Source organism: Crassostrea angulata, chromosome 4, assembly GCF_025612915.1.
Source record: "Crassostrea angulata isolate pt1a10 chromosome 4, ASM2561291v2, whole genome shotgun sequence".
NCBI classification, from domain to species: Eukaryota; Metazoa; Mollusca; class Bivalvia; order Ostreida; family Ostreidae; genus Magallana; species Magallana angulata.
Genome location: NC_069114.1, coordinates 33804924 through 33829525, shown reverse-complemented (window position 1 = coordinate 33829525; position 24602 = coordinate 33804924). Strand labels below are relative to the sequence as shown.

Sequence of the window (24602 nt, the reverse complement as noted above, 5' to 3'; positions counted from 1 at the left end):
CTTAGTCTTATTTTAAATTACATAAAAAAATTGTCAAATATATGACTTGGAACCCCCACTCCCAAACAAACTCAAATATAAACTGTTCTCTCCCCCCCCCCCCTTCCTTGTCGAATAATCTATTAAGGCAACTCCGTACCTATAAAATCATGGGTTCAAAGTTAAAAACTTAACTTTTTTTAACTTACTGGACTTGAATTTTATCAAAAAATGAATAAGATATATATGTTTCCATACTATTTAAGATTTAAGGTAATAAAAACCAAAAGCTGAAATTATCATCTGAAAATCACACTTTTTTTGTTTAAAAATTAAATATAAGTGGATAGATACTTGTTTGTCTATTTAAATTTTATTGCTTACTTTGCCAGAAAACTAAAAATAATTTTTTAAAAAAGAAAAAATTGTTTACATAAGAAAAATTATAGCATTTAGATATATCACTTGGAGAAAAGTAGAAAAGAGTTATTTCCCTTTGTCATTATTGAATTATGTCGAATATAAGGATGAAAAAAGCTTATTAAATATCTCCAAGTAAACAATAATTTGAGTTTTTGATGTGCACCTATGATAACATAGAAATTACAAATCTACTTGCAAGAATTTTAATGAATTCATGGTTTATGTAAAATGTATGACGTAACAGGAGGGTGGATTTACTTTAAAATCAAAATATAATTTGGGTGTCTAAAAACTTTTATAAACTGGTAAAAAATGTTATTCTTAAAAGACAACACCTGGGGGTCATTAATGTACTTTACACCAGTTGATGCATCATAATGACTTTAGAAGATATTTTGTATTTTCCTGTTTCGTGGGGTCAGAACAGTCCCATAAGGTCATGACCTACATTGTATTTGATGCATTATAATACATTAAGAAAGAAATACTCCTTCCTTCCTATTATTACTCATATAAAAAATATAAGTGTCTACACTTACTTACATATGAAATACACAAATTTAATAAGAAATTGTTTATACAGGGTCAATATGGGGTCAACTCAACAGTGCATGCAGTCTGACAAATGAAAAAAATAACTTTTGCAACTAAAATGACAGAAACTTTACAAATGCGATAGGATAGGTAACGATGATAAGCTTATCTAAATATTAAAAGATGATGATACAGTATGCTGTCAAAGGGAGATTACATTTAGAAAGTGAAAGTAGAACTTATATACATGTGTATGTATGCTGGCAGGAATCCCATGCTGGCATCTTATTATATTGTGCTACTGCTACTACATATATTATGCTTACCTAAATTGGTCAACATCATAATGATCATCCAATTAAAACACAATAATGAATTCCTTTAGCTGATCTTAACTACCGTAATCCTTTTCTGCATACGGAAAACACAGACATGTATGTATGGGTGTTGCTAAAACGCGGAACGGAAAACGGAACGGAATGGAAAATATCATCACGTTTATCCCTTAAAAAGGGTATAGACTGGCCAGAAACGATTTACTTTGTATCTTTTATTTATATCTAATGAATGATTATCAACATGTTGCTATCTTATTAATATTCATATGAATGTCTATCAATTATAGCATTGTATTCATTCGGCTTTAGTTGAGTACGAAACGGAAAAATCAAATGTATACGAATTGTGAAACATTAACATGATTAAACGAGCAAATTAGCTATAACTTTTTACTTATTTCTCTTATATGGTATTGCTGGCATATAAGCGTAACGTACGCAGTTAGTGAAAGCGTTTTATGCGTGTTTTGAGTATTTTTATATTATTTTCAAATATGATGTACATGTATATACTTACATCAAAATTGAATTTTCGGTGTTCTAGACGATCTTTTATCATACAGACGATACAGTATCATTGAGATGGAAGAAAAAAATTGTAGGACTGACGACATTAAAAAATTAAAATACAGTAAACATTAAAATACCCGGTAATTTGTGAAACTAGTAATTTGTGAAACTAGTATTTTTAGCAATGCAATTTTGTTTACGTTTGCATTACAAAGCATGCAGTTGTTTATTCCAGCAGCTATATACATATGATCCGAATAGAGAGCTCTAGACGTTGCCTGGTTTGATTTTCCGATTATATATTGGGACTATAGTCTGTCGATCCCAAAATATTCATGCAGCACATTTGGACGATTTATAATGGAAAATGTTGACATCTTTTCTCCATTTGGAAGTCACTCAGAAGACCTTGAACAATTTTTCAACACCATCATCCGGGTCTGTTAAAATGCAAAACCCCGTATACTTCTTTATTTTTAGCCGTGTATTTATACCAGCTGATAAGCTAGAGAGGACGTTTTAAAGAAAGAATAATGAGAATGTTTAATGCTTCTAAAAGAGAATCGCTTGAACCCTGAGGTATATATAAATATACAGCAAAAAGTGAATCGAGGATATTTTGGGACAGAATATAGTGGTCAATGCATGTACTGTTAATTTTGAGGAAATACATATTCTTGAATAAATAATCTAATATTGCTAATCTTTCAAAAAAAATTAAAAAGGTACATAAAGTATATCGTTTTAGCATACTTAACAAATCTATGAGGTAAATAACATTAGATAAGATTTTCCGTTTTCCTTCCGTTCCGTTTTCCGTTCCGCGTTTTAGCAACACCCATGTATGTATACACGTGAACCCATCTAATCGAAGAGCTGGGTAAAACTAGTACCCGCTAATGAGACATGCAAACCTGTGTTGTGTACGTAACTTCAGACAAAGATCAGTCATTTGTAACATGCATGTATTTTTATGACCTATTCTTCAAATCCACTTGCACTATTTTATTAGGTAAATAACAGCTTTAAGGTGGTGCAGGACACCTGCATATTGTGATGTACATGTATACTTCCTATTGAGATAAACAATAAAGTATGTTGACTATTGATAAAATTTTTTCCCCCCTAAATAATATTACCTAACATTGAAGCGCAATGGGTTAGAGCGTTTACATGTCTGTAAGAGCATTGGGGTCCAAGGTGTATTTTTGGTAATTTACGAATTTTCATGGGGAGGGGGGATCCGGACCCCTCACTCCCACCCCTTCTCTAAATCTGTGCACACGATGATGTTCATGTAGGCACACAGAAGCAAATCTAAAACCGGCAACCGCCACGGGGAGGGGGCATAATTTAATTTTTAATTTTGTTTGTAATAATTATATAGACCATTATACTTCCTATGACATACAATGTTAAGATTATTGATTAACTGAAAATTCACTGCAAACAGTTGTACCCCAAATTGCACATAAAGTGCTGCTCATGTCACGATGTGTATTATCATATGGGCAGGGATCTCATCCTTCAGTTATGAAAATTATAATTTTTAAATGTATTACCGGAGTTTGCATGTAGCCATCATTTTTAATTAAACTGGTATAAAACAGTGTTATTTAGGGGCAAACACATGGTGCGGGTATTACTGTCTAATGACAGCATCTAGTTTTTTTTAGTGATAAACGTCAATTTTCTGCTACTTTTTGACTCCCTGGATGAAATTTAAATTTTTAAAACCTTATTGCACATCTATAGGACAGCCCCAATTATATCCCAAGAGATGAAGTAGCTACTCCAAAAGTTGTAAGAGGAGTTCTGGGAACCATATTTTTTTTGCAAAAAAAACGTCATTTTGTGTTGCCCACTGATCCTCTTAATGAAAAAAAAAATTCTGGAACCTGATCACGCCTCAATATGACACCCCCAATCATATTCTAGAAGATCATTTGGCTACTGCCAAAAAAAAAAGACGTTTTTAAAACCAGTTTTTTTGTAAAAAAAAAAAACCCGTCATTTTTCAGCCATTAAATGATCCCCAGGACAAAATTGAAAATTCCGAAACCTTATTGCGCATCTATAGGATACCCTAAAACATATTCCAAAAGATGATTTGTCTACTGTTGAAAATGTAGGAGGAGTTCGAGGAAGAAGGTTTTTTGTGAAAAAACGTCATTTTTTACTAATTATTTGACCCCCAGGACTAACAGAGAATTTTTAAAACCTTTTTACAAAACAACATGATACCCAAAATCAAACTCCAAGAGTTCAGTTTGCTGGTTTATAAGATGTAAGAGCAGTTTGAGAAAGTAAAACGTGACAGACGGACGGACGGACGGACGAACGGAACAGGGTAACAACAATATACCCGAACTTTCTTTAGAAAGTGCGGGTATAATTATATACAAATATGTCATGTATGCAATTAACTACAATCTGGTGAATATCAATCGTTAAAACCAACAACAAGAAAACTCTTTATTATTGATATTTGGTCAACAACTACATTTACAAATACACTTAAACAATAAATTCGGAAGAATTCTCTTTTTTATACAATGTAGGCAGTGAATGAGGTTCAACTCATTGATGTTTTAATATTTTTACAATTAAGACAAACAATGATTCCATTCACATGATATTAACATATTATTTAACTTATGTTAGTGCCTATCATCACACGCATCACAATACAAGATATTGACAGATACAACCTTCTTACATCAGCCAATGTTACATTTAAACTGATCCAAATTCTTATCGGTAAATTTAAATGGTTTAACCATTTAAACATAAAAAACCCCAAAATAATACAAGTTGGCGAAAGTTATGATTTGGTTAAGAGGTATTTTAACTTAAAAAAATATATATATTTTCCTTCATCGTAGTTTCTGTTATAAATTCATTTCTTAATAAGATATAAAGTTATATAATATAAGTTTACGAAGGTGGAGCAATTAAAAATATGCGTATTAGCAAATACATGCGCTTCATTATTAACAAAGAGTAGTACAATTCTCATCTATATGAAGATGTCGAAACAGGTAATATATGTACAACACTTTTGAAAATGTTGGTTAAATCAAAGGATTTTTGAAAATGTTTGGAACCAATTAAACCGCATTATTTCATCCTAAATAAATAAAAATAAAAAGCATACGAAATAAACAAAGTTACTCTTTGAAAGCTCAAAACAATTACAACAGACTAAGAGTGAATTTAACTAACTGTCAATGTCTTTTACCAAGTCATGGGAGATTGGTTAAATTTTTTGTTTGATAGCTGGCATCTGTCTTTCAAGTCGCCAAGAGTGATGAACTTTTTACAAGAAGCAAAAAATATGTATGATTAGTATGATGATCGTTGACTTTGACATATTGTAGCGATCCCAATTATTAAGTATGATATGATATCACTCGTTTTTTTTACCGGATAGTGGAATGGATATTGTTATGAACAGGTGTAACACGTGTTTTTCTCTATTTTGATACCCGGAAGCTTACATATACACGTAATAATAGCGTTATGCAAATATTAAGTGAACGATATATAAAAAAAGATACTAGGAAGTTCCTTGTATTGTTGATAAAATCTGCACGCAGTTTAATTGACACAATGCTGACAACAAAAATAGCTAACAAAATTAAATATTCATAAAAATGATGATCAAAATTTTACGGCTATCCCTATTGAACGCTCCATGTTTTTAATTTATGAATCAATAACTAATTCAATGGAATTGCAACACTGAAAAATAAAATAGTCGAAAGGGTTACAACTGAGGCCAGGCGATAATGTATGCAACAGTTATCATAGTAACATTTTCTTAATGTGACCGTGACATTTTCTTCTAATTATATTTTGTAAGTTTACGAGCCCACATTAGCCATGCATGTCACGTTATAACTGCTCTATATCCGTTGTCGTCAGCGTTAGGACGTTATAGGATTCCTTTGCCAGACAATCATACATATCTTGAGAGGCTGTCAGATCATTTTCTAAAAAAACGATTAACAAGAGAGATATATATTTGTGTAAGAATTTCTGAATAACCATTTTAAAAATGATATGAATTTATTTTTGTCGTAAAATAAGCCATAGTGTCTCAGAATATACCGATAAACTAACATGAAAAGTATGTGAAACTTTAAAAATTTCAGCTTACCATCCGTTTTTGACACAACACATCCCTCCGGAGTGTTTGGTTTTCTTTTTCTTATGTTAGATGAGAGAAGAAATGAACAAATTTCAATCACTAAAATATTATCAACTTTACTTATGAATTTATATACAATTTTTCTTATCAGTTTCTTATTTATTTTGTTATATTCGGTTTAAAATGTTCAAAATAAAATCATATACACATTCTAAAAAATCCTTTATTAATTCATCAACGAATTTATTCATTACCATTCTGAAAAAACTTTTTTGTACTTGATAAGATACTATTTTTGCTAATTTACCTTAAAATGCAAATGATTGCCACGCCAAAAGAAAAGCAGATGGCAAGACTTCCAGCTAAAGAAATGGAAATCGTTGGCCAGTGAACGAAATCTGATTAAAAAATATAATTTAATTATTTTGGTTCACTTTGGCGTAAAATTGTAGAATTGTTCATTGTAGATCAACAGAATAACACTTTCTATTCGATAAATGATACATTGTTTATGAGTATCCAATAAATTGAGAAAAAAATATTTCGTTGTACACAAAATATATATCATGAACTTCATATTCTATTAAGAAAATGGTACTTCACTCGTTGATAACAAACAAATCATATCATATTCATATCATATTTTTTACATTTTCTCTCAAAAAATATTTTTTGATACACAAAAAATACTGTAAATACTTGTAAAATATAGTATCAAACATTTGCCTTTTCTATGATCATATGTTGATCTTTTCATAAGTAAATTAACTATTGTGCACTTCTTTATCATGTTATAACTAATAAAATTCTAATTGTTTTTAAATACAAAAGAATCACATTTTTTTACAAAATGTCTACGCATTCAATATAGCAATAGAAGTAAACATTCTGAATGTGAGATAATTTTAAGTTTGTAATAAATGTTTCAAATTCTATATCTGGTTTCATTTATGAATGTGATAACAATCATACTTACTAGTCATCTTTAAGCATCCATTGATTTTATCACATGGACAACACGAACATTTCTCTCTGCAGAATCTCCCATAGAATTGGGGAGGGCAGTCTTCTGTGCAGTTATATCCGAAAGTACCAGGAGAACATTCTTGTCAAAGAATGAGAAACATTGGATAAAAATATCTTATGTGAATTTGAAAAAATATACTACTTTAAGTTTCAACCCCTGATATATTTTAAGCAATACCTTTGCAGGATTTTCCATCAAGTATGTAATTACGGCAACACTGAATAGGATTTCTAATTTAAAACACAAATTAAACTGTTTATTACAATTTGAAAACAATTGAAGAAGAAGAAGACAAAAATATTATAGTAAAAAATAATTTACTAACCCTTGAGAACCATTGGAACAGATTCCTGGCATTTGTTTTGTAAAGACTTTTGCAATAAGAGTCAGGAGAATAACTTTGAGCTTGTAACGCATGGCTTTCACTCAAATATGCAGTCAAACATTAACAGTGACACTTTTTTTTAAAAAATCAAAGTAGATATATTAGAAAGGAAACAGGACAAAAAGTTGCTTTATACAGGCGGAAGATTCAAACCGTAACGATGAATCAGTTTTTTGGGGAATGTTTTGATTTAGAAAAAAAACAATGCGTTTAACAACTTTGAAATGCTGTTCATCCAATTAACCGAAACGTGTGAAGGCAAAGAATATGAGATCTTAATTGGCAAATGGATCTTTGGTAATTATACGTCGATGTAACCCATACTTAGCATAAATTTCATACGAATTGTGCAAAGAATAAAATAGTTTTCTTTATGAATTTACCGTAACTGGTTCCCTACCGTAAATCAAAAACTATTTATGATTACATAGCTAGCTACACAGATGGTTGAAATATCAAGAATTTTAAGATAAATCCGAAAAAAATTAAGTTTGTTTTTGTTTTAGTTATTCAAAAACTGAAATCACAGTACCGAATAACCAAACTTTCGTTTACTTTAAAGAAAAAAACCTCTAGAAACATGACAAGAATTACATTTTTTTCTTGATACGTTGTGTGACGCACATTTTGTCCATTAACTGAAACACCTTTTTAAGGGAGTTGTTTACCCAGGGTTTGATTTCTCAAATTCGGATTGTATACAGTTCAATGTCATGAGTAAAATCTGTTCTAAACACAAAAAGGATTTATGAAATGAATTATTATTGACATAACATTCGATATTTCTATCTTATTATGGAATTAGGCTCAAACGAAAATAGACTTTTAGCTAAACAGAGTAAAATCGGACTAAATTTTGCAAATGTTGTTCTCCGCTAAAACAGGTTTGGCAGTACTCTAATATTAAAAGATAAGATTTTATATTTTAGTCTTAATAATTTTGCATATTTTTTCTTTGTTTTTACCTCACTTATTCATTAAAATAATCGTATGGCAGGAATTGCAAAAACATTGAAAAATGCTTTAAAAAAATAAAGGACATCATATCTCAAAATTGTGATCATTGACCTCATATAAATTGTATGCCAACAGAATAAGATCAATATAAGTAGTTTGCTGCTATAAATGTTTTCGTATTATCATGATTCAATTTTTTTAAAAAATTGGATAACAATGCGTAGGGATTTGAAAACTGATAGAGGAAATTTGGACTGGAATATTTTGAAAATTGTAGCTGAAATTATAATGCTTTGTATTTATTTAGTGCCACTTCCATTCATAAACTCTATTTCATTTTTGAAAGTGTTTAATTATTTGTAATTTTTTTACAATTAAGAAAATCTCAATCGTAGTGTAAAAAAGTTTTTCTTGATTTTTCAAAATATATTCGATGACCAATAACTCAGAAAGTAGGTCATTGACCTATCAGCCTTTTTTTAATATAAGTCTTTTAATAAAAGACATTAAAAAATGTCTTTTGCATGGAAAATGATACTTTCATTTCATAATATTAATAACAAGTGCAGCAATATTTATATAATAGTGGTCTTGTACTATGCCCAAAAAGGATTCGAGTTAGTGTTTTATACTAAGTGCCCTTTAGATCAAATACGAAACAAACCATGCACCCCGGTGCATCGGTAACCCGAACCCCTTAACCTCTGTATAGTAAGTCTCGTTGGAACCACAAAGTCAAGCAGTTCGTTGAAAACCTATGTAATATCAACACTACAAGACTAATCAATTTTGTCTGTACAAAAGGTAGATTTATGATACGAATAAAACAAATCCGGTTAATTTAGAGTTATAGAACATTGCTGAGGATCGGAGATCGTTGAAAATATACCTGAATATACAAGCAATGGTAGGACATATAATGAATCACTGCAAAACAACACCGAGGACATTGATAGAACTGCAGGCTAGCAGAACTTTCTTGGTCTTTCGCTCATAAAGTTAAAAACAGATATTGAGACCAAACCTTATTTTAAAGGTAAAACCTAATATATAACTTTAGAATTGTATTAATGCTACAATTACCATTATTTGACGATTTTCAAAGTAACAAAATAACAATCTTTTACATTTATTCATTCTATTAATTTGAATTTAGTTATCACAAAAGTATTTTGCCTTCTTATATTATGAGTCACATAGTGTTTTTCGAATAAACGTGAAATATACATAACATTTTGAATTCTAGATTTTGAAAAAAAAAAACATCAATAAACTGATCATAAGCAAGACACCATTGTCTTGATTATTGTAATATATTTTCATTTTCCAGTGTCTTTGCCTGCGATAACACTACGTATCGATTTTGTACTATATAACCCATAATACAAATGACGCCAAAATGAGGCGCCAGCGGGGTTTGCTTATTATTTAAGTATTTAACCGAACGATGGCTAAAAACTATAAAAATATAAGTAATAAGGAATCATTCTTTGAGTATTATGAGGTGATAATTTCGGTCGGGGCGTGATCAAATCTATCATAAAGCCCTTTGGGCTTTATTGGATTTGATCACGCCCCGACCAAAATTAACACCTTATAATACTCAAAGAATGATTCCTTATTCCTTATTTAAAATATATCGGTCATAAAAAAAATTCTTCAGCCCATACAATTAATCTTTTTTTTTAAATCAATTCAATTACAAAAAAAGACTAGTAAAAATTATTACGGAAATAGCATAAAGCATATTCTTCTGTATATAACACATCAAGCTTATTTTTCCAGTTGTTGATACACTATTTGTCATAATTTTTTTTTTACAAATACATTACTTACTTACAGGTGATTAATCTTTCATTTTTCGTTATTAGTCTTGCCAAAATAGTTTAGCTAGAGGATAATATTAAGAGTAAATACTAAATAATATTTCAAACTTAAACATTACTAAATGAGAACATATTGCACACAATATTTGTTTTTATGATTGTTTGTCAGATTGAACATGTACATATGTAGTGCTTGAGCGAAGATATACATCAACGTATTTGAACAAATATACAAAAAATCATTAAAAAACTGACAGGGGATCAGATTCCAAGCTACTCGCACAATACAAAGTGACAAACATGTATTCATATGCTAATCTTGTAAATTTACAGAATATTAATATTTGTCAAAATATATACAACACATTAGGTAACTCGATAAATGACATTCAAACGTTAGCTGACTGTTATAATAACCCCAATTAATATTTTGTTCATTACAAATTTTTGCCCAAAACGTAACCATGCCCTTTTAAAATAGAAATTCCTTATATCTAATTCCCTAATTTTTAATAAACAGGACTTCCTTATCGTGTAAAGATACAGAATAATACATTGTATGGGGAAAAGGAAACACTATTGAGCATATGATGGGAGTACCGGGCTATTTACCATTGAAGAACGAATATCCTTATCAAGACATAATTAAGCCGATTTTTTTAAAATGATAAGGTTTTAGAAATTAACTTTTTTATTTTGATAATAAAATACTTCATGTTCCCACTTCAACTTACTCTACCAGTTTATTTTATTTCTTTAACATTAAACGCAATGCATTACTTGTTATAGGGATATAAAGGATATGAATGATTATCACATATTCACAGGAACATTACCAAAAATTATTAATCTCTTAGCATATTAACAATTTATATTGATTTTTTTATTTTGTAAAAGGGGCTGTGCCAATTAATGATCTACAAGTAAGTGTGCTTTTGAGCAATGAAACATTTATGAGCTGATTTCTCTAGGAGAATGTATATATTGTCGTGTTTTAGGACAAAATGTGGAAGAGAGAGAATACAGGATTTTGACATTTTGTTTTAAGATAAACATGCAGTAGGTTTAGTAACTTAATTCGAACGAAAAATAGAGATATATTTAGTCGTATATTTTTCAAAAAATAGTGGTCAAATTGGAACAAGCAACGTCTAATTCAAATCATGCGACAAATATCTTAAAGTTAACTAATCACTGGCATTGACAAGTTTTTACCTGTATTATATCAGTTCTGTCGATTTAACAAAGCTGTACCTTAACCTTTTCCGTTCATTTGTGTCCTTCTGTTTAAAAGTATTAAGTGTTCGAAATAAATCTTTCTGGTGTTTCATTTGCTCTCGTTTTATCAATCTTTTGGACAGAAGTTCATCGGTATTACTATTGTTTGATGCTGTTAATGTTGTTGCAGATACACTCTTTTCTGGTTTCAAATAGTCATTTGTATTAAAATCATCTTTTTCATCCAGTACCTTGAGTTTGAGAATATTATAGCATCCATCCTTTGGGTTTATATGACCATATACATCTTGAAAATCTTCCGTTTTATTTGCTTTAGTCATAAAAAATAGGTCTTCATCATGACAACTGTAAATTGGACAAACTGTTTCTTTACCAGTTGTATTAGATGCTTCAACTCCACTTAACCTTTGCAATGGGTTATAGCGAAGAATTTTGGGAAGATTACCGTCATTTTGAGTATCTGTTGAAAGAAATTAGACATTTTGTAACACAAAAATAAAGAAATGATTTAAAAATACCTTTTGGGAATAATGAAAACAATTTTTACCGTGTTTAGTCAGCAAAAACGTCCTTGTGGTCGAGTTCCATCTGTTTACAAGATCAAGTATTGCATATATGTAATATATTCATTAAAGGTTCGCAGTACAGTTAAGGCGGTCAATAAAAATATGGGCAAATTTCTGTGATGAAAACACGTATACTTTAGTTAAACTGGCATGTCCTTTTTAAAATCAATAACAGTCACTCAAATGCAATATATTTCTAAAATATATATATAACAGTACAATATTTTATGTTCATAGTGGTCACGTGATATGGCAGTCGCATGGTACAAGCAGATGTATTTGTGGTTTTGAGGTCATTTAAAAAATTCAATATTGCAAGGGCATAATCATGCCAAAATTCACAACTGAATTATGAAATAACTTGATGTTATATCGTAGATTTTGAAAAACGGTGCGAACTTTTTAAGATAAGAATATTTGTTAGTAGAAACCGTAATTTATAATGCATATGTTGAATAATTTTGAAGGTCACGGGGTTAATTTCATTAAAAAATAATTAATTTGTAAGATTTTACAAGGATCGTAGAAGTTTTTAAGTTACATAGCATATTTCAAATTCACATGTAAAAGTTTGTCGGGATCAGGTAAGTGTATGCCCTTGCAATTAAGTGATTTATTTAGGTACTCAGATTTTAGATATACGATATTTTATACAAAACCGAGGTGGCTTCTTTTTACGATGCATACTTTTAACAAAATGAAAATAAGACTATATAGGTAGCATTCTACTAATAATAATTTTAAACAAAATATTCATTTATACTTTTCCGTTAATGTATGACATTTATTTTTCTTTGCTATAAAACTGCACGATAGCCTTCAATGATTAAACTTAATGCGTCATTTTGAAGCATATGACGTCATATTTTGTAGTACAGCGAGAAAGACATCTCGCTTATTTTTCAGTGTGTACGATATAACGGACATCAAAATTGTAAGTAATAGCATTTGTTGTTTTTAATTAAAAGATTAGTATAAGTTAATTTTACTAATAAATAAATTAATAAGTACTTTCGAGGTTTGTAATATACTGTGATGTCATAATGCACATTTCCCGTACTTTTTGTCTGAACGGAGTTTATTGACAGCCTTAACTGTGCTGCGTTTCTGGTTGTATTTTTGTACATTGTTATTTGTAAAAAAAAACACCTAATGGCAGATGTATATACATGTATATAATGATGTATTGATTGTTTCATTTGATGCTGATACATATAACAGGTGAAATTGTGAAGAATACAAAATGTATCAGATTGAACATAATAAATAACTATTATTTATAGTTATATACATGTACATAATATCATAATTAGTAAGTTTGGAGAAAACTGACATTTTAAAGACCTGTACATTTTTTAATCAAAACTTATTTTCATTCTACTGGTATTCATTGCCTTAAAAAGAAAGAGAATTACCTTTAAAAATCCTGAATGTGAATCGAATTACAATATCTTCAATATAAATTTAGATGCACGTGTTCTATATAAGAGCTACAGATAAACGCTGTTAAATGCCTTTGGTTATTCATCATGTTGAAAACTTTAAAATAAATACGTTGTATCTTTTTAACTCACAATTAAAAGTTTGTAGTATAGGAACTCGAAAGATGGGCACGGCGCTCGTGATAAGTTCTTTTATCTAGCGTTGACACGAATCTTTGACCGTCAGTGAAACACTACATCAATTGCATTAGTATGGAACTTGGTACTGTTTCAACAATTAGCTTGTTTGTTTTGAACGATTATCAACCTCGCTCTCGATTAAACACATTTTTTGCACCCAAACTTTGATTTCTTTTTTTTTTGCTCAAATTGTGTATTTGTTTTCTTAACATGTGGGTTCAAGATGTAAAGCCTCGTGTTTTGAATTAAACCAGAATTTACTGTATAATTATGTAGCTCGTCGAATGGTTTGTAAACATTTCAAAATTTTGAAAGTTTTATATCAAAAGAGGAAATAAAATAATTAATATAACTTTCTAGCTGTTTCGTGTGGACATCAATTGTTAATATTTTCATTATTATTTACTTGTTTTTAAATGATATATCTTTGCAATATAATAAGCTGGTTCTTTCAGTTGCAGTAACTTTTTTTTTTACGTAGTAGTGCTTTCAAATTATTAAAATGTAATATATTGGATACATGTAATTACGCGGAAGCAAACTTTTGGATTTCACACTCTGCGTCAGGATTTATTTCCTCATAAATATGAATTTAACAAGTATATACATGTAATGAACTATTGATATGTGTAAGTTACATGTAATTCTTAAAAAAAGTTCTTAAGCATTTTTCATGTTTCCATTATAAAATTTTATTTTTATGGAACCTATCTATGATTTTAAAAATAAACGCAAGACATCTTGATCTGTTTTTCTTTTTTTTCATTTTTTTAAGCATTATGATGACTAATGTGTACATCTTAGGGAAATGTCAAAGAGAGGTACGTCTAGTTTTAAAAAAACCAAAACATAAAATGCCTAATGTTTCCGTCTTGTAAAAGGATAAACGCATTGCTAAATGTTTGTGATAATGAGAAAAGATCAGTCTACGAGGACATATGTGTTATTCCTTCAGGGTAAACTAAAAGAGTTGAAAAAACACCCATGGGTATCTTGCAAAGCAAAAGTTTTTATACGACACAAACAAAAAGTCACATGTTTACCGTATCATAAAAAAATCTATACTCACATAATAGTTACAAGATTGCAGTTGATGAGTATACTAAGAATTTATGGTATACTTTAGTTTTAATAAATTTAAAAGTCATGTCGTGTAGAGACCACGCAAAGTTAACGATATCACGTACTTTAAAACAATTCGAGCTTTTATTCTCCCAATGAAATTTCCATTCAATCTTATTGTGTAATGATTTTCAAACAAAAATATAATGATCGATATAACTTTACCCAAACCATGTTGATTTTTGCTACCTGAACTGTTTATATTAATTATGTGTATTTCTTGTTTCGACACACAAAATTACAGATTTTTTTGTTGCATTTTCCTAGAGACTACCTGGCAAAGAATGTAAGTAAGTGTGCTGATCTTATTTTTCCCCAGTTGTTTTGATAACTAACACCCGAGATATAAAGAATAATAGAGAGGTTGAGATTTTAAACGTGTACGGGTACGCGTACGTGTGTTAAAACTACACGTACACGTACACGTTTTTGTAATTTGTAACTTGTAGGATATAAACGTGTATGTAAATCGACGCAGTTTTGTGACATGAATTAATTTAGTTAATTCCAAATAAATGGTAAATTAAATTTCTTATAAATTTTTATGCAAATGAAGCTTAAAAATATATATAATGTATCACAAGAATACATTCACTCATCAATAAGATTTTATTTGTTGTAAAAAGCTACACGTTTGTACTTACGTGTAGACGACACTCTACAAGTTTAGAGAACGTGTATAAACCATGTCGTCACAAAAACTGATGACGTAATACGCGAAGAATTTAGGTGATTCCCCTTGTTCACGTACCCATACCCGTACACGTTTGAAAACCTTAACCTCTCTATTAGAGAGTTTAAAACTTAAAACTCATATATACTTTTCTTTTTCTAGAACATTTTTATCAGATACTAGTATAGAATTTTCAATCCTTAGCTATTCTGAATGACATCCTCATTTATATCATTCAAGAATTGAAAACAATGGTAAGTATATTCGTTATGCACCGATAACACTAATACTCTAAATCGATAAATCAATAAAGTAAGGTGTTTTGTAGACATGCACTGAAAACAAGGGGTTTATGATAGACACAACTCCGAATCGCCTCAATAGTATTTATATATTTGTAAAATTCTTTATGTCGCTATTTATCTAACTTCCTATAGTCCCTTGCAGGCATTGTCAGCTAGCTGCAAAACTAAGTCAACACAAGCTTTGAGTTCATAAGAACAACCATTTACAGCCAGTTGGTACATGAACGTGTTCTCCTTTCCGACTTTTTGTCTGTTTTTGGTTGGTCTTTCAAAGAAACCCCATTCCTTGCAGCTACTCACTCTGTAATGACCGAAATACTTGTGTTCTTTACTTTCGTATTAAATTGAAATAGCTGCGTGGCAATATTATTAAATATAATTGCTATATTAGTTTTAGCTTTAGGTTCATTTGATAAAGAATGATTATATTGAGCCCGATTTATTTGACCAAGTCCCATCTGTTTTTCTTTTTAGCAAAACTTAGAAAGTGAATTTATTTTTCAAACTAATTTTGTTCATAAACAAACATTTACAATACATTTATCTCATATATACATGTAGTCACATTGTTGGATATTTAAACAATCAAATTCAAACATGGACTTTTATGACACAATGTATTGTAACAATATCCCTGTAATCATATTACATGAAAAAGGATTGTTAACGTTACATTCAACTTTAATTCCATGTTTCCAAATACATGTGAAAATACATCTTTGTAAACGTCTGCCTACTTTATAGTTCAACTGGTCCAAACCCTAATAAATAGTTAAAAATATTATTTTCAAAAATGATCCAAGTTTGGGAAACGCATGATCATGATTTGGGTTGGAACAATTTTAACTTTAATCATAATAATCTATACGTTTAACTTCTTTGAAGATAATTGATCAAAGATAGATGCGAGGTTGAGATGTGAGCAGAAGAAAACCCAATAAGCTTTCGATTTTGATCTATGGGCATGAAATGATTTCAAATTACCTAATTTATCATATTATACAAATAATTCAATTGTTCAAAAACAAAAGATTCTCTTGTAATACAGTTTTTTGGTTTTTATACCATTTTAATTCGTAGGAACACGTGAAATACAATAACACATAATTTTTTTTTAGATGATGACATGCAAACCAAAATAGAATTCATACAGGACAAATCTGTATAACATTTTTTTGTAGGTTGTCTTTTGGAATGGTTCGGTTCAGCATGAAAGACAAAGACTTGTTTGTATTTTGTTTATATTTACAATATCATTAAAGTGGTTAACTATTTACAATGATTGACATCATTACAAGAACCTTGAAATATGTATGAAAGCATTGGTTTTTTTTTATATAAATGCAATAAATTTGCATTGGCTCTTAAGCTTCTTGAAATACCAATAATTGATGTTTGAATGGATACTGTATTAGACAAATGTAACAAGTGTTTTCTGTTCACTTGATACACGGGAGCTATTAGAAAATCAGGTAACAAGTTTCAATATAATGACGAATAAATCCATGTTTTCTTTTAAATTCAAATAGCGATTATTTTTTCACTAGGAAAGGGAAAAGAAAAAAATCGTCTACAGACGCATCAACATTATGTTAGATGAATTGAATAAGTACATGCATTTTAATAAGGCATATACGTGAAGAGCTGCATGCAAAGGCCAGAGGCAACAATGTATTCGAGAGTTTATCGTTAAAATGTCCTTGATATGAGCTTGATATTTTTTCCGATATACATTTTTTTTTTACTTTTTATGGTTAAAAGCCATATATTTGCCATGTTGTGACTACTCTTTATCCGCTGTCTTCAGATTGAGAACGCTATAGGATTCCTTTCCCAGATAACCATATACATTTTTAGAGGCTGTCAGATCCTTTTCTGAAATAAATTAAACCAAAAAGATATGTCTGTACGCAGTTTATACATAAATTATTTTTTCAAATTAAGAAAACCTTTCTTTGGTTAAAAAAACCCCTTAAAGACCATATGGTACCAAAACATATACCGAAAATGGTGCTCTGGTGGTACATTGTGTTATCATGATCAGGTAAACGTTATGGTTACCACAGGGTGCATTTCTGCCATTCAGTCAACTGAATATATGTTAACTGAATGGTCTGGAAATGTGACTGAATGGCATATCTGTTCCATTCAGCCACCTTTCAGTTACATTTCAGTTGACTGAATGGCAGAGATTCATCCTGTGTACCGTATTAAATACAATCTCAATGATTTAGTAGTGTATATCTTTTTTTCAAAAGATGTTATCCACTATTATTATACATGTCACACATTAAGATCATTTTGTTGTTTCAGGTTTTGAGAATATTTTTTTCTATCTAATTCTATGTAAAATCCCGATACCTCATTGGAGCCACATCCGGCCCACGATGACTATCATTTGAAAAAAGCTTCACTACCTGATGATTCTTTAACACAAGTTTCAGTTTTTTAAAAGAAGATGATTTAAGATGGTATGGGACACCTTCATGTTGTGATGTACTATTATTCGAAGTAAACAATAAAACCAAGTTTAATATTATGAATGGCTTTTTCCAGTTATTGTCACCTAGCTGCGTAACGCAGTGGGTTAGAGGTCCCATTACAAATCTATAAGTCATGAGTTCGAATCCCGCTGGGGGTTTTAAAATGTTTACATTTTCAAAAAATTTAAAAAAAACTAGCTGCGTTTAAATATAATGCTATAGTCGATATGCAAAATAACCCTTTTTCGGATAAATTATTTTATTAACTGTATAACGATTTGCCAACAAAATGATCTTAGAATATACTTTATCTTCGAAAAGATATCAAATTCAAGTGTCAGAAAATATTCAATTTTTGATATTAACAAGCGATATATTTTTGTCAAATAAATGAATGGATTATATTTTTATCACATCTCTCTCTCTCTCTCTCTCTCTCTCTCTCTCTCTCTCTCTCTCTCTCAAGTATTCTCTAGAGAATTATTGGTGAAATAATAAAACATCATAAAAACGTGAAATATCATTCAAACGTACCTCATCTTTGCCTTTATCATATGGAAAGCCAAAGGGTTCAATATTCTATTAATGTAATTTTGTATTTGTGTTTGCTAAATGCGTTATTCGTTTAATATTGAGTTTTTAAAAAATTGTAAATTGTTATTTGTAAGACTTAATTGGTTTCGGTAAAAGGTGAATTCATTATCCGTTCGATGCAAGATTGACATTTGTACGTGCATCATTAATGATTGGTATTTCTAGACTTGTAAGGTAATATATCATTATGAAACAGGACTCGAACATTGTCTTTCCCAATAAGAAATGTTCTAGTTTAAATTCTGCAAGATTGCCATGCGATGCTGAATCAGTGGATTCATTGTCGCTTTCGAATTGCATTTGACAATTTATCAATTGTTATGAAATAATCTTAATTGAAAAAAAGTGGTTTTTCTATTACCTCTATTCCAAAACAAGGTTACTATAAATATATAGCGAACAATTTCCTGAAACGTGATTGCTATAAGAGATTTAAAAAAATTAGAATCAGTACTTCAAAGTCAATTAAATGTGAAGAATGAGATCGGTTCTACTGAATCTTAGTAAAACTGCGATTTGTTCGTTTTAAGGTATTAAATGTTGTTGCTAAAATAAATTAATGATCTGATATTTTTGATCATGATAATATTTGAAAGGTCATCAAATAAAAATGCTAAATCAAAGGAGTGTAATTTGCAAAATTTCTACCATTTTCAAATGACATTTTCCTTATTTAATTAACAATTTTATATTATTCATGTTTGTTTTTTCTTTATAAAGTACTTAAACAATCAAAATAACATCAAGAATGAGATGTTTAGGTGAAGTACGTCTACTTTTCCTTTTCAATGTAAACCAGAAAATTCTAAATGTTTCCTTGTCGTTAAAGGTTGAAAGCATCGCTAACTCTTGGTGAATAAAAGAAGACCATTAAGTCTACGAGAACATTTTCGTTTTTCCTACAGGATATACGAAGCACGTTAAAACGCGGAAATCTGGAAGAAATACAATCTGACACAAACATACATATACAAGTAATACGCACGCCATGAAGATAAGAACTTTCAATTCTTTTTTCACAAGATATTTCCATTTTATTTCATTGTGTCTTATTATATCCATGTAATAGCATACTGATCGTTAAAGCTATACCTTTGCATGGTTATTAAATCAACTGTACCAGGTAATTTATTGATACAAATGCCTACAGAAAGCTTAGACTTACATTGTAGCTTGAAAGACAAAATCTTGTAAATGGGTTTATTTTGACTGAAAACTTGCCTATGTCTCTCAAGTAAAATTGAGATACATTTGCTTATTCAACCGAAAATACACATGATTGCTACGCAAACGGCACCATTTCCTCTTAAAGAAACACAAAAATTTAACCAGTGAAATTGAATAAAATTACGTTTTGTTTCTGAATCACATCCTTTTTTTAAAGAACGTGTTAGGCATGTTTTTTTGTAATCACTAATGTTTAAATATTTCTTTTTTATTTAATGATCGAAATTTCAAAATAAAACCCGACATCAAATATTTTGATGATTTATTTAATAATTTGCAAATAAAATTAATTTTGCTTACGTTCTATTCATTCAAAAAGAAAAAACGAAATCATAATTTTTCGGACGAAAACATTTGCCCATGTATGGGGCTTACAATGAAAGTAACATTTTTAATGTGAGATAATTTAATTAAATAAATAGAAATATTTTGAATATTGTTGTCATATATATACATGGTAAATAAAAATTGTCCTTACCTGTTTTGTTTAGGCATCCTGTGACCTTATCGCAGGGGTCACACGAACAATTTTCTTTGCATAGTTGTCCATTTGATCCTTTTGGACATTCTTCCATGCAGTTTTCTCCGAAAGTCCCAGGAGGGCATGCTTGTTATGAAATACGATTATAAATTATATATCATGAAATCCATTCTGACAACAAACTATACTATTTAAAAAAAGAACAGATTTCTAAAGCATTACCTTTGCAAGTGTTTCCAACAAGTTGATAATTCTGGCAACACTCTATCGGATTCCTAGATTTAGTACATAAATAAAACTGTTCCCCACAAAATCAAACAAAACGGAATAAAGAAAAATAAGATAAAATTCAATTTACTCACCCTTGAGAACTATTGGAACATATTCCTGGCTGTTCTTCAGTAAATACATGAACATTTGAAATAAGAGTCAGAAGAATTATTTTGAGGTCGCAACGCATGGTATCAACTCAATGATGCAATTGTGATTGACACACTTTTGTAGCAATAACTATATAAAGTCGTAAGGAAACAGGACGAAGATTTGTTTAAACCATCACGGTGTACCATTTGTTTATTGTGTTTAGATTTTGACTGACGGTTTTACATTCTTGAAATACAGTTAATCTAATAAACGTATAAAGAAGATACATTTGATTTTAATGATGAGCAAATACAAACACTTAACATGCGGTGTAACCAAGTTCCTAAATTTGCACAAAGTATATTAGTATGTAAATAACAAATCTAAAGATTTTTATTATAACTGATTGATTTTAAACTGTAAAATAAAGACTATGTAACATTAAAATTAAAGGACTATGTGCGGTATGGTCAAATATCTGCCCCCGATTTCAACCAATTTTTAAATAGTATCGTATAAAAATGAAATCTTCACAAATCATTGTAAAGAGGATGCCTATAACTTTAATCTTGATTTTAGTCATCATTGCTCACTCGCTCTTTATCTATGACGTCACCTAAATGACCTAATTCCCGCAATTTTGCAAACAAATGAAGATATTCTCATTTTTGCTCTATATTTTGCATTCGGAAGTATAGAGCGCAGGTCTGCTCAAGTACAATTTTAACATATGTTTTTCTTCAGATAGTCATACATATTATACTAAAAAATGGTACTTGAGCAAGCCTGCGCTCGATGTTTCCCAGTCGAAAAACCAGTCGGAAAACACCCATATTTTGCTACAAAACATCAATTTATCAAAATAATGCAATGTTCATGACGTCATTTCTACATTATGACGTCACTGTGGTGATAACCTTTTACACCTTTATTTCCAATATGATTTCAACTATCTTTCATCTTATTTTAAAGCTCTTTCTAAAACTTTGATTTTGGGGGGCAAAAATTGCATAAAATCGCACTTAGTCCTTTCTTGTTTCTCATGTGGTCAATTTAGGACCAAGTTAAAATTAATAAAAAATGTGTTTTTTGTTTGTTTTACATCGATACCATACACTGAATGGTCAAAATGTTCTTCAACGTAAATTTAGAAATATATTTTTAAAAATATTCTTGCTTACATATGTATCTCGATACGGTGTGTGACGCAAATTCTGCAGTATTTTATAGTATTTATATTATTAATTAAGAATAATGAATCATCCAGTTAAAACAAAGGTTATAAAGTATTACATGGAAAGCAGGAAAAATTGCATTGTGCAATGTTTTTCAAAAAGGGTTAAAAAAGGAAACTATTTTATTAATTCTGTGATCTCAAAACTTAACAAATTGTAGAGCTTGTTTAATGAAAATAATAACAACGAAACAGTTTGGGAACCCTTTTTCTTTGTTTGAGTACTCATGAATCATTTTTTACAACTTGAAAGTCACTTAATATTTTTAATCATTATATATATTTTTATTGTCATAATGAAAATGTAATCAGCCATCGAGTTGTTATAAAGGAATCCTCAGTCTAATTATTGACATCAATGCAATTAATTTAAAATACATGTGACTGTGTATTTTCGAAGACCACCAATAAAAAGACGATAGGGTCGGGTATCATAACATTATCATTTATCAAAAAAGAAAAAGGTACGTAAATGTTAGCTTACAATTTTACTGACTTCTTTTATTCCCAAAATATAATTAAAACCCTGTTACACTTGTATTTTAAATGATTTCCCCTAAAATTAATATATGTACTAAAAGTTATTATCACTGTCAAATAAAATCAAGTATATCAATACCCGAAGCTGTACTGTACTTGTACCCATTTGACATATCTTGACATCCGAAGACTTTATCACATGGATCACAGGAACACTCCTCTCTACAAAGTCTTCCATAAAACCCCTTAGCACAATCCAATATACAGTTTACTCCTCGAAATCCGGCAAAATATTCTAAATATGAAAGAAATGGAAAAATAAAACTAACGCGCTTGTGGGTTAATCCATCCCTTATATATAAAGAATTCTTTTGACTTACCTTGGCATGAGATTCCGACTATTTGATAATTTGGACAACACTCTAGAGGCTCTCTAAATTAAGATTGATACTAAGATAGAGTTTTCTGATTAAAGAAACATATTGTTTATCACTGAGATACCTGAAAACAAGTGAATTGATTTGTACTTACCCGTTAGACACATTTGAACATATGCTTAGATCAATATGTGGTACATAAGAAAAACTAGTCATTGCTATTAGAAGAGTTAGTACATACAATATGTACATTGCAGATATTGGAATCTTCATTCATTGGTAGTGTGGCAACAACATTAAAAAATCTCGTTGACAAGGAACTTTATAATTTTTTTCATCAGGAAATTATTTTTTGTGTTATCTTGCATGTACGCCGGTAATTGTTCACAAAATAACATAATTAGTAAGTTTAGAGAAAACTGACATTTTAAACACCTGTACATAATTTAATCAAAACTTATTTTCATTATACTGGTATTCATTGCCTCAATAAGAAAGAGAATTACTTATAAAAAAATCCTGAATGTGAATCGAATCAAAATATCTTCAATATAAATTTAGATGCACGTATTCTATATTACAGCTACAGATAAACGTTGTAAAATGCCTTTGGCTATTTACCAAGGCTGGAAACGTCAGAAAACCTTGTAATAAATACGTTGTATCTTTTTAACTCACAATTAAAAGTTTATAGTATAGGAACTCCAAAAATGGGCACGGCGCTCGTGATAAGTTCTTTTATCTAGCGTTGACACGAATTTTTGACCGCCAGAGAAACACTACATCACTTGCATTAGTATGGCACTTGCTCAACAATTGGTATTGTTTAACTATTAGCTTGTTTGTATTCAACGATTTTCGATCATTTTTTGCACCCAAACTTTGATTACTGATAATTCAATAGTTAAAAAACTAAACATTCTCTTGTAATACAGTTTTTTGGTTTATTATACCGTTTTAATTCATAGAAACACGTGAAATACAACAACACATAATTAGGTGAAACGTTAAATTTTTTTTTAAATAAATGATATGCAAACCAACATTGAACTCATACAGGAGAAATCTGTATAGCCCTTTATTTGTAATTTGTCTTTTGGAATAGTTCTGTTCAGCATGAAAGACAAAGAATTGTTTGTATTTTGTTTATATTTACTATATCATTAAAATGGTTAATCATTTACAATGATTGACATTATTACAAGAACCTTGAAATCAGTATGAAAGCATAGATTTTTGACATAAATGCAATAAATTTGCATTTGCGTTTCTTGAAATACTATTGATGTTTGAATGGATACTTTATAAGACAGATGTAAGACGTGCTTTTTGCTCACTTGATACCCGGAAGCTATTACATATACATAATATTTGTGTCATGAAAATATTAAATATACAATACATGTAAATTGTAAGTTCCTAGAATGTCATGCTGTTTAGTTGATACATATTTAACAACAAAATCAGGTAACAAGTTTCAATATAAATGATGATTAAACCTTATATTTATGCATGCTGAATATTATAATGTTTTTTAAGATTCAAGTAGAAAATGTTTTTTAAATATGTAAGGGAAACGAACAAAAAAGTCTACAGACCTATCAAAATTAAGTTATTACGTTAATTGAATAAGTACATGTATTTTGACACGGCATATAGGTAAAGAGTTGCACGCAAAGGCCAGGCGACAATGTATTTGAGAGT

The 24602-nt window shown here is 29.9% G+C and overlaps 2 protein-coding genes across 3 annotated transcripts; both read right to left on the bottom strand.

Moving 5' to 3' along the window:
* Positions 1 to 4245: 4245 nt before the first annotated feature.
* On the bottom strand, positions 4246 to 7462 carry LOC128181981 (scavenger receptor class F member 2-like). Of its 2 annotated transcripts, none has more exons than XM_052850565.1 (6): positions 7290 to 7462; positions 7142 to 7194; positions 6914 to 7042; positions 6245 to 6335; positions 5947 to 5996; positions 4246 to 5779 (listed from the first exon to the last, which is right to left on the bottom strand). In XM_052850565.1, exons 1-6 carry the CDS (start codon positions 7379 to 7381, stop codon positions 5682 to 5684), a joined length of 513 nt encoding a protein of 170 aa, XP_052706525.1. In that variant the 5' UTR covers positions 7382 to 7462; the 3' UTR covers positions 4246 to 5681. The 2 variants fall into 2 exon arrangements, with proteins under 2 accessions (XP_052706525.1, XP_052706526.1); XM_052850566.1 differs by having other exon boundaries at positions 6245 to 6299.
* A 3523-nt stretch (positions 7463 to 10985) lies between these two features.
* Positions 10986 to 23171, bottom strand: LOC128182231 (uncharacterized). The gene is made up of 6 exons (XM_052850826.1): positions 23053 to 23171; positions 22902 to 22954; positions 22661 to 22816; positions 20807 to 20840; positions 11919 to 11959; positions 10986 to 11831 (listed from the first exon to the last, which is right to left on the bottom strand). Exons 1-6 carry the CDS (start codon positions 23169 to 23171, stop codon positions 11353 to 11355), a joined length of 882 nt encoding a protein of 293 aa, XP_052706786.1. The 3' UTR covers positions 10986 to 11352.
* Positions 23172 to 24602: the final 1431 nt, after the last annotated feature.